Below are 12,193 nucleotides of genomic sequence, written 5' to 3' on the forward strand. Positions count from 1 at the left end.
CAAACGTTCAATTTGAAAAACAGCTATTGCTGAGTGCAGCACAGGCATTATTTGTGAATTAACAATTAAGAAGATATTCTTACTCGTCCTAAGATATCCACTGGCAGTTTTGAGTTAAGGAGTACAGGTTTCACCTTATCCCCTGACAACAGTCCATTCACTGGATTTAGGCTGTCAAAAATAGCATCATACTTGGCTTTGTCTTCTGGCTGCAGGGGCAGAAGAAAAATATTACTTATGCAAACAGTCACGCTTGTAGCCTAAGAAGCAGCAGTTCTTTCACAAGTACTTTTTTCTTTTTTAATAAACACACACTGCAGTTCCTGATGCAAATATGAAAAAGATATTATTTGAAAATCAGCTAGAGACTCATCCAAAACCCACTGAGATTTCTCCTTCAATTATTTTCATGGCTTCAGGTCACTATTCCTTTTCTTTTAATCCCCTATTTCAAGCTTCTAAACATGAAGAGATTTCCCAAGGGTTAAGTGTTCTTATCAAATTAGGTCTTGTAGCCCAATTACAGATTTGATATGAATGGTAACTATCATACTTTATAAACTGTAACTACCAGTAGCATTAAATTTTTCTCAGAAAGACATGTTTTCTTGCAAACCAGACAACAGTTCTTGGTAACAGTCTGATATTCAGTTTACCTTAACAGCCCATGGTAGATCACTTGATGCTGTTCCACTGAGCAGCAAAGGACTACTGGTATCAGTCTAAGGAAAAACAGGGCAGGGAAAAAACCCACATTAAAAGAGACATGATTCTGAATTTGCAAAACCACTCCCTTATTTGAGAAGGTGCTTCTCAAAGCCAGAACTGCATTTTAGTCACTCATACCAAAATTTAGAGTAAAAAATTTAAAATGTTTCTCCCGTTAAGAACAACACCAATAGAACAAATACCATATATTTATTTTTTCTTTCAAATTACACATAATTTTATATTAAAATCCCCACCTGAACATGTAGCATCTTATTCCACATGGCTTAATTTTCCCCTGTTGTAGGGCCCCATTGCTCTACAACTTCACCCTCTGAAGTGTTTGGTATTTATACCAAACCTTCCTAATTGTTCACTTAAAAGCAGTTCTTACTAATGGGTTCATATGTTCAATTAAAAGAGAAATCTTACAAATCTTGGTGGAGGAACAGGCAAGTTAAGACTATTCAGGGAAACATCCAATCCATTCTGTGCACACGCTACAAGTCGCAAAGCCACAAAAAATTCCTAAAGATAAAAAATGAAATTTGGAAGGATTTATAATATGAAAATACTAAAATTTCAGAAGAGTTAAGAGCTTTCTAGTATTGCTATATACACAAAGGGTTGCAAATGGCTCCAAAGGGGGTCAGAAAGTGAAAGAAAGCAACAGGCAGCAACTGTGGGATTCTTCCATTGAGGCAAAGTTTGTAATTAATTTTCCAAGCATTTGGTAACTTCCAGTCCAGTGCAGTCAGTTCTCAGCACTCAGATCTTCTACGACAGAACAGTGCAAATTTGAAGTGTAATTACAGCTGTTTATCTTTGAGGAACTGAGCTGATCCCAAAGACGGTTGATGGAAGGGGAGAAAAACAGAAAAAAGAAGCCCCAAAAAACCCAAAATTGTCTGGCAGACATTACAACCTCCTCCTTTTGCCACCATGGGATGGAACAGTTCCCTCTCCACAGACTGTTCTTTAAATCAAAGAGCAACACACATTAGAGCTTGTCTGTAGCACCACTGATATGTAAAGTCTGCCTCCACACTGCTCATTGCCACAATTTGGGCAGGACAGCTCCAAACAGAATGTATTAATGTAAAGTCCACCAAAATTAGATAAATAAGAATTTTGGAGATTTCACTAGAATTTTAATTTCTGCATTGTTTCCTCCAAGATTAAAAGAAAGAAGTCACCTTCTTAGTAAATACAGTACATTAAATCTTGAATTACTTCTCAGCATATTGTACTGCACAGCTACACAGTAGCCCTTTTTATGACCTGAAGAGAAGCTGATGAGGCAGCTGAAGGCTATTTCATTTATTGTAGCTTTTACTCAGGTGGGAATTACACAGCTAATTCCAATTAGAAAAATCTGGGGGGAAAATCAGTTAGAAAAACTGCCTGAACCAGAAATCTTAACTTTTATCTTGTATTATGGGTTTCTAATGGTTAGAGTAACCTAACACATCCCAGAAATAATCATACCTGTTTGTTCAGGATACCTTTGCCATCAGTATCAGCTAAGTCCCAAATCTAAAACACAAAAATAATAGAGACAAAGTGTTCACAGCACTGAGAGGAAGCTGGCAAGTTCTCACTCTATTTAACAGTGCATTCTTGGAGGAAAGTTCACGTCTTAACTTTCATGATAGCACTTACTTGTGATGACAAATTTAAATATTGTTTTAATTTCCACCACAAGCTACAAATATAGTAGAATAAGTAAGGGCACTGAAGTTGGAAACTATTGGATAGAACAACATTAGGGAAGATCACGTACCACTAAATATTTTAATTTACACAGGATACTGACTGAAGCAAGAGACAGGATAATTAAATAATTGTCATTAAATACCTTTCCAAGTACCAAATCTGTCAATCCAGACTTTTTCAAGAAAACAGCTGCATCAGAAGCTAACACTCTTCCAGCATTAGCAGAATCAACCTGGGGAAGAAAAACACCTTACATGAAAAACTCGCTTTTGAATTGATGTCTTTACACAGGCTCTCAAAAAGCCAGCAAAGAAGAATGCTCAAGTTAACACAGTCACTTTGAGAACAATCTTCAGGCTTTTTGTCAAAAGCAAAACTACCTTTCATTAAAAATCATGTTACATTGCAATTAAGACATTTTGAACTAGCTGCTCCAGATTCAACATTTATAGGCAGACTTTGGAAGTTGGTATCTTAAACACTGCCAAATTTAACATATATTATGCATATGTACCTAAGCATCTTTCACCTGTGTTTCACAATGGTCCAGAAAAACACACTTTATCCTAAGACTCAGGGAGATAAAAATGTTGCTGGATGACTGAGTTTGGGGCAGAAGCAAGGAAGGTAACCCAAGGTAACCCAAGTCTCAAGCCAACACCCCAACACAAGCACAAATCTTACAGGTTGTCAGTGAAGCCTTAGATTAATTCCACTTAAAAACTGATAAAAACACACCAATACATATGCAAGCAATCAAGTGTTCACTGCTCTAAGCTTCTAACCATCGTTTATGTCTGAATTTCAAGGTCTCCAGTAGTAAGTTTAAAGGACAAAGCCCAAGAATTTCTCAAGCAGATAGGGAAGGTTGTTCATATTAGGCCATCACCTAAATTACCTAATTAGCCCTCCGTAATCACAGGTTTCTCTTCTTGATTCCTGCAAAAAATTTGACTTGCAAGGACAGAAATGTCCCAGAGTTTGATTACATTTCATTGTTCAGCTCTGCATTCATTACTGTTACAGTCTGGAAAAGAAAGCTCTGCTGAAGATCCCTTTACCACCCCACCAGAGGGAAATACTCCCTATTGGTGACAGTTTAGGCAGACCAACCAGCATGCATTTCTCCCTGCATCAACAGGGAGATCATTAAAATACATAGCTATTACCTAAAAACTTTTCAAGTGGAAAAAGCAAGCAGAAAAACCTGCATCCCCTACATGGTGATGTAAAGACAAGGGAAATAGAGGAAAAGCTCCAAGTCTTTGAGAGTCTAAAGCAAAAGGATGCTTAAAAAGGGCACAGTATGGAGAATAGGACTCAAGGGTATCTTCAGTCAATTCAAACTGTCGCCCTTAATACATCACACAGGTAGCTTGAAGATGATGCTGCACTGCACCATTTACAGTCTCACAGCTTTGTGTTTAAACAAAGACTATATTCCATATTGTGTTTGGAACATCAGACCAACTGCCCAAGTTCACAGGAGCAGCACTCACAAGGTGCTCAAAGCAAACAGCTTCCAAAGAGGGGATTAGAACTGGCTGGTGAAAGCCTGGAGAATTTATCATTTGGAAAGAATGCTGCAGCAAATCAAAGTTGTCTGTAGACACTTCTGAAAGGGAATAAAACACTCAGAAAGCAATCCCAAAAGTGTCATTCAATACAAAAGTGAAAACACCTTTTGTTTTCAACATAGTTAGTATGATTGTAATTAGGAGAGGTTTTTTCCTGTAAGTGAGGATTCCCTGATAAGGGCAATAAAATTACAAGCACTACAGCCTTGTAGTTAGGCTGCTTCTCAGATTTTTAAAATATCCAATTCAGTCTGTATGGGAGAGCTGTTCATCTTATAGGCAAAAACCTGCCACGACACTGCATGAAATCCCCCTTTTCAGTGGAGTCAACCTTGCACATAAGCACAGTAATCTTGGCATCCACTCAGAAAACCTCCAGCCCAAGACTTCTCTTTCAGGAAAGTCACAAAACACCACAGTATCAGCTGTGTTTACTTTTTATTTCCCTACGTCCAACCCAGAGGAAGGTGACTTTAAGGGATTTAAGCAGGCTTCTGATTTAACCCAATACGGACATAGTTGCTTTTTGTATCTAAATTTCAGTAACTATTTTTTTTAAAGGGCTGATTTCAATTTCTTTACAAATTACTGAGTCTTGAATGTTGGGATGGGGGTACTTATGTTTGAATACTACACTGAGAAGATTGCTGGTGTTTGTCAGTTATACACCAACTTGGCAGTTTTTTCCCCTGATATGCAAAACTTAGTTTTCAAAGCTGTATCATTAAACAATTTCCTTGTTGCACCCTGTCTTTTGTAGGGCCAGAAATCATTAAAAGTCATAGACAAACACCTGATGTCATTAGGTCACAAGGTTACAGTGAGCAGTACTTCAGGTCAGGATTCATCAAGAATTCAGCAGCAGCTCAGGCACACAGCTTTCCTGCCACACTGCATCATGTGGTTAAGTAACTTCCTACTGCTTTCTGACCTGTATTTAAATTTATCCTTTAACCTCACACTGTTTTGGGAATCAGTCTAGAAAAGGCTGAAAAATAATTATTTGAAAGAAAAGTGTCCCTATTGAAAGGCTGAGATTCCAATCTCATTCTAAGTACAAAGGCCAGGATTTGCACCCATTGCACAACACATTATGCCAGATGAATTACTTTAAGCTGGAAGTGTACTCAGCATCAGAGCTATTTCAGGTGAGAAATTTATTCTCACATTGCATGGAATGCTCTGAAGTACTTCTGGTATATACTGAAGAATAAACCCACTCTACCAGCACCGTGGGACAGAGTGAGAAATGTCTTTCTAACATTTCTGTTCTGAAAGCTGACATCTCCTTATCTGAGGAAGGAAAGGCAAAAGTTCTTTAGTGCAACTGAAAGTCTTCAGACACAGTAGATTTGAAGCTACTCTTTAGGATAAATGCAGAAAAGAGTTCAGCTGAGCAAGTGAGAAAATTAATCCTCTGGAAAACAAATCCATTGGCACAACTTCACTAAGAGTAACATCATGTTTAAGGAATCCCCATTCCTGTACACTGCTGAGGCTGCTGGACAACAAACAGCACTCCAGTTTCACCAGGCTGTCTATTCCAACAAATGGAAGATGCTAAGTGATTTAGGAACCAGTATCACATTTGAGCTTCAATTCAGTTTCTTTATCCAATGTTTTGCTTCACATTTCAGTGGTTAAACAACTGCAGCCAGGAGGAAGAGACAGACAGGCACATGGCAAAGGTGGTGCATGACAGTGAAATTCAGAAGTACTAGGAAACCTAATGTGCAAAACAGTTAGCTCCTTGCCTTTTCTTGTGCCCTTACAATGATCATCTTATAATGATATGGGATTCTCCTAAAGCTTTTAATCCAATGCCTAGAGATAAACACACAGTGGATTTGTCCATCAGACTGAAGGAATACTTTGTGAGGGTGATACAATCTCCTTCAGCCACCAGGAGCCACCTCAACTTAGAGTGAGGTAAACTCTCTCCCCTTGTTTAGTAATGTCAAGTCTGCTACTCTCCTGTAGTGGAGAAAAACCCTTATTAAAGTACAATGGAAAGCTCAAACTTTTCAGGCATCATAGCCTTTAACTGCTGTTTTATGAACTTGGTAATGGGACTAATCCTCTAAACACAATCCAAAAATAGAGCATGGATAGAAATCACGGTCTTGTCTCTTCCCCAACAGATAAGCTTACATTCTGATGTTGACACCCAAGGGAAGGTCCTAAATAAAGAGGTCATACACACTATATCCTGCCTTAGGACAAACAGACAGGAACACTACCAGTTGCACAAAGTTAAAAACCCCTTCCTATAAGGTTGTTTTTTTACAGGTTTCATTGATTATTCATTAGATCAATTAAAAAAAAACACACCTATTTTGAATTGTTTCATCCAGTCATGTAGTTTACATTTCCTTGAAATTTTTTGTATCATATTTGTACAATAAAGCACATTACACACATGATAAAAAATATTGCTATTACAAACTGGGTGAAACAGCTGGGGTTTTTTTTTAATGTTTTTATAGGAATTAAGACACCTTAGTATTGCTGGGTCAAAATATAAAAGACAGGTGATAAATACAAATTATATTATATTTTATTTCTGTATATTTTTATTTTTCCATTATAAAGCCAAAATATTTGTATCTGTTGAGTAAAGCTGCAAGAACTACGGGCATTCTTTTTGCATTCAGTGGCCTTCTATCCAAATTTCACTCCTTACAATATCCTGTCAGCACCTCTGGGGATACTCCAAGACAGATGCAAGTCTTCCATGATGCTGCACTACAAACACAAGAAATGCAGCTTCACTTGAAAAAAGGAACAAAGAACATTATCCATACAGCACTTTCAGAATTCCCTCCATTCCAAGCGCTCACAGTCTGTTAGAACTGTAAAGTGATGTGTGTCATAACACTGGCAAATTGAATAAGTCATCTTACAACCAATATTAAATTTATACCAATATAGCTCAGGCCTAAGTTAGTTACTATAAAATTATATTTTAAAGCAGAATAGTGCTCCTTGAACTTTTATTGTTCACACACTGTTGGCCAGCCTGAGTGCACAGCAAAAGAATATCAATTCTTTAAAATCAAAATGAGGTTTGTTCTGTCAACCAGAACATACATACCTGTCGATAGAATTTCTCATACACGGGATTTGCACTCGATAGCTGTAAAAGAGATGAGAGAGAAAATTAACCCTGAAGATCCACATTTCAACTCCCCTCTCCTTGGGCAAATAAAGATATAAAACACTTTCTACTGGTCTTCAAAGAAGCTTTAAGGTTTTATATAATTCTATCTATTCTGTAAAATGATGAGGACTACCACAACTCTTCACGCTGTAACTTTTAGAAGACTGACTTCTTGTTTTGCAGTGACACCAGCCCAGCTCAGATTACCATCACCGGGTCACCAGGTGAGGCTCTGTGAAACAGGAACTCTTGGGCAACATCGCCCACAGGCAAAAGCAGAAACCTGAAACGACTCAGGCTAGGAAGTGCTCTCTAATATTAGAGTACAATAATTTTATTTTGCTCTCCACTGCATCAGTGGAGAATTTAGTGTCATATGCAACCAGTCGGTAAAATTTTCAGTTATGTAAATTAAACCCTGGATTCTAAATCCACAGCAACAGGCCCACACTAAAAGACAGTAATATTTTAACATTGGTTTTTGTAAATTGGACTCTTGTCAGGGACAACTTCTGCCTGCATTCCACTGCCATCCACCAGGCATTCAGTGCTCACCTAAACTTAAGTGGACAAGCATAATACAGCTTCTTTGGAAAAGTCTCTTTCTTTATGAATTTATTTTTAAATCATTGTTAGAAACTCTTAAAAAGCCTAAGGCCTGAAACAGTGCAAACCCACACATCTTGGCCTACACCAAATACCCTTGCCCAGGGGATTCCCAAGAAACGAAGTGTTAGGGTTACCTCTCTTCCCCAACATAAAATCAGGCACAAAATCAGATACTATTTTCATGAAGTGCATGCTGCCTAAACCACAGCTGCATGACTGGGTGCATTTATGCAGAGGATAACCCTAGAATTACCACAATGTGTTGCCCTGACAAAGTCAGTTGTGAACAACTGAGCGTAATACAAGTTAATTACACAATACACACTAAAAAAGCCCAAAGCACATAAATTCAAACATCATCCAAAACCAGTCTGTATAAATGGTGAACAGTTAAATAAAATGACATACATTTTCCTACAGCAACAGCAAATACAGTTGCTCTTTTGGCTAAGTACTTATACCTTCAGAGGTGTTCAAAGATTATTACAAGAGGAAGTTTGGCAGCAATCAGAGATGTACTGCAATGCTGATCAACCACAGAATGTGTGCAGTATCACCAGAACATCCTGAAAGACAAACTATACAGGATAGCTAGAAATAGCAGGAGAACTTCCATTCAGACCTTGCTATCTGCTTATTCAGCAAGCACACTGCTCCAGAGACACTCAGTTTCTGATTTTTCTGGGGGGTTTTTTGTTCGTTTTTTTTTGGTTTTTCTTTTTGGTGTGAGGAGGAGTTGAAAGCCTGACAACAGGGACACACAACTGGTGAGGGTTTATTTGTTTATTGGGGGGTGGGTGGGAAATACCTCTTGCGTAGGCAGACAAGAAAAATTACATATGCTGGGAAACCATCATTGGTATTCACTGCAATACCTCCATTTTTATAGCTTAACCTTGCTCTGACTTTGCTCTGGTACCCAGAGACTTTTATTATTTCAGCCAACAACTAAGCATGCATTTACACAGCCCTTAAAAATAGCCTGACAAAATATATTCAAGTTTTGACAGCCCTCAGACTACCATAACACCAATACAATAAACAACTTCCAACTGCTCTTCAGCACTCCAAAGCACGCTGTCTTTTCTCACCTAAACCTCCCATGCTGTAATTACCAACTCAGCTACACCTTGCACAGCAACCTAGAGGGGTAGTTCTCTCTAACATTCAGGTATTTGACTAAGTACTATTTGTTAGAATGTAAAAGTCTAAGCACAAAATTAAAGCTCTGAGCAGAAAACTAGAACAGAGCTGGCCAGTGCACACACTGGAACCATCAATTCTTGTGCATCATCCCTCTTGCTCAATATCACCCTTTGTTCAGCCAAATGTTTCATTATTACAGCCAAACTGATCGCTGTCACTCCTGGACAGGAAACATCATGTTGAAGTCCTGCAATGAAAACATTAAGTGCAAAATAATCTTTTCACTCAGTGCTTGAGAGTATGAGCCAATAATTCTTATTTATTTCATTACTTTTTCCAATATTAATTTTAACATCAGTATCACTGCAGTAACTGGAATTTCCTGTGATGGTGCATAGAATAATAGTAGTAAAAAGGCTTCCCAGACTATTTTACTAGTAACAGACTTGTTTTTCCTTCAAAACACAACCCGCAATAAACCAACAGATGCAAACATAGTCTAGGATATTCTTCTGAGATAAGAAGAAAAATATTGTTCAACACCTTTTCAAGTGCTGCCATAGAATTTACCTGGCAAAATTCTTATTATGGGGTTTGTAACAACCAATTGCAGAGTAAATTCAAGTTGTTGTAAATGCAAAAAGCAGGGAGGGAGGAAAGGTCAGATTCCACAGCATATAAAAATAGCAAGACATTATTATGACTCCATTTCAAAGTTGATCACTTCATAAGGGTAACGTGTGTTGTAGTAATTACAACCTTTGACACAAACCTATGAACTTGAGAATGCTAACCTAGGAAATAAAAAACACCTTCAGGGACACCCGTCTTTTTCATCTTCTGTTGTCAATCAAGCTTTTCTATCCCCATGTTTTCATCCCTCTGGCACACTTGCATTTAGCTGTAATAAGATACTATTACCAGCCTGTCCACCCCATCCAGCCACAACCTTCCTTCCACAGAAAAGTTTAAAAACAAACTGACAAACAAAAGTTTTCCACTGAGAAAAACAAGAACAACTTTCCCTTCCGATCCCAAAAAGATAGATGGGGAGAAACAAGCTATTCTATCTTGATTAAAATCCAAAATACAGTATTGTATCATGATGCAAAGCTCTAGGACTCATTTGAAGAGTTTCCAGGACAAACAACGCAATCTGGCCATAAATGTTTTCCATGTAGTCAGCCAGTCAAAAAACAGGTAAGTTCAAGGCAAGTTGGTTTCCTCACAATGCCCTTTCCAATGTCATGGTAAAGCCTTCTAGCACTTCCAATTATATAGCCAAGAACATCTTCTACAGCAATAACAAAGGTAAAAATAAGAAGATATTTACTATAAATTTATATTAAATACTCCCATGTACTTCAACATTCAGCACTTTCCTTCCCATTGAACAGCTGAAGCATGAACAAGGACTGCTGGCTTATCTCTGCAGAGATGTCTGCCACTGCATAATTAGAAATGGTTCCATTTAATTTTCAAATTGCTACAGAAGATCTCCACCATCTTCTAATCAGTACTGAACAAAGCCTGTATAACATGAAAGAGTAGCTCCACTGCCTTTTCAGATGCAGCCACCCTCCAACATGGTGGATGCGATACCAATCAGAAAAAATTAAGTTCTGTCTGCGTCAGGAGCAGTCAGCCTCCTCTACGTGCAGGTTTAAGCACACACATGCATACTCAGCTTTCTTCATCTTTTGTGCAGGACAGAAAGAGGAATGACAAGTCCCTCACTCCACTGAAAAGAATAAACTAATATCTTAATTTGATCATTTCGTTGATTCCTTAAAAAAAATAAATCAGAAGTTTGCCAGAGACCTCAAAATCTTTGGCCCTACATTGTACATAACACGTACATTACTGTGAGGGTACCATTCATACTGCAAGTATTTAGATCCTGTGTATTCCAGTAATAAGACGTTAATCCTGGCAACGTGTGCATGAGACAGGAATCCATCCAGCTCAGCCTCAGCTGTAATACTCCCATGTTTCCCTTCAACAACACAGCACAGCATTCTGGACTCTGCAACACAACACTGAAGTTTAAAATGAGACTTGTACCTAATTAGGATACAAATTGATATTACACGACTTTGTCTTGCCTACCAAAGCATCCCACAACGACTTTAAGACAACTACCACATTTCTCACAAAATGCATTTTATGACATCAGGAAGACAAACACTAAAAGGTATCTTCCTGTTCTCCCTGTATCTTCTTTACAGTCCTTCCCTGAACTGTGAGCTTCCCCCTCAATCACACATGGGCAGTTTTTCAGAATAAAACACAAGTTCAATTTTCAAGAGCAACAAGAAGTTTTTGAATGTCTGTGTTAGATCACCTTTCAACAACCATCTCTTCCCCACTCTCAACATGCATTTTCTGCATCTTCAGTTTTCTGTTCTTCCTCCCTAAATTCCCCACGTGAAATGGGCCAGAGATCATTCTTGGAAAGTCAAAAAATACAACTCTTTATATTGCTTCCAGCTTAATTTGAGTTTTCCAATAACAAATGACAATCTGTGAGACAGGACAGGTCCTTCTCATTGCTGGTGCTTGCTTGCTTCCAAACTAAAGGCAACCACAACAAAACATTCACGTGGCAGAAGTTCCCTTAGAAGTTCCACATTAAATTCACAGTCATGCTCAGACCATTACACTCCCTGAGAACAAGCAAGTGGCAACAAGATGTTGCAAAATGGGTTCAAAACGGGGAGATAAAAGATACTTCAGATTATTGATAAATTGGAGAGAGAAGGAGGAGATAATCCCCTTCAGTTTGCAACCCTGGTTCAAGCATACTTGGTGTAATAGATTTCACTACAGCTACACGGTCCTGAAGCATCTTTACTTATCAGCCAACAGAATACAATTAGCACCAAAAAGTTTCAAATCAGTGAAATTACAGCTTTGCTATTCAAATAAAGGATGTGCAGCCCTCTCAGACACTGCAGCTGCAAAATCATGCGAAAATACCCTTGTCTCGTTTGGAAATACCCAACGTCCCAGCCCTGCTAAAGCACTGTCAAACCAAACACGGCAAAGGGAACAGAAAATCAGACATGATTGTGAGCCTGAGTGCAGGTTAATGTTCTTCTTATTCTCTGTCTGTGTTGTACAGCAGAACATACTGCTCTGCACACTTTTACTGCTGGTGTCAGTAACTGATCTCAGTGCAGCCATCGCTGCACTCCCCACCCCCATGCTGGCATTTTCACTTCCTCATGCTCATCTCAACAGATTCAGGACACTTCACCATTTGTTAGGACTTTCC

General features: G+C 38.4%; 1 protein-coding gene across 3 annotated transcripts in view; it reads right to left on the bottom strand.

Annotated features, from left to right (window-relative positions):
* Positions 1-12,193, bottom strand: part of EPS15 (epidermal growth factor receptor pathway substrate 15) — a 68,925-nt gene that overhangs the window by 34,340 nt on the left and 22,392 nt on the right. For all 3 annotated transcript variants that reach the window (XM_039380575.1, XM_039380574.1, XM_027739409.2), the window contains 6 exons: positions 7,096-7,137; positions 2,567-2,656; positions 2,197-2,244; positions 1,141-1,236; positions 657-722; positions 84-209 (listed from right to left, as the gene is read on the bottom strand). In XM_039380575.1, the coding sequence (XP_039236509.1) occupies positions 84-209; positions 657-722; positions 1,141-1,236; positions 2,197-2,244; positions 2,567-2,656; positions 7,096-7,137 (468 nt within the window). The remainder of the gene's footprint in view (positions 1-83; positions 210-656; positions 723-1,140; positions 1,237-2,196; positions 2,245-2,566; positions 2,657-7,095; positions 7,138-12,193) is intronic.

Source organism: Pipra filicauda, unplaced genomic scaffold, assembly GCF_003945595.2.
Source record: "Pipra filicauda isolate LSUMZ 115617 unplaced genomic scaffold, ASM394559v2 scaffold19_size4547281_pilon, whole genome shotgun sequence".
In the NCBI taxonomy this organism is placed as follows: Eukaryota; Metazoa; Chordata; class Aves; order Passeriformes; family Pipridae; genus Pipra; species Pipra filicauda.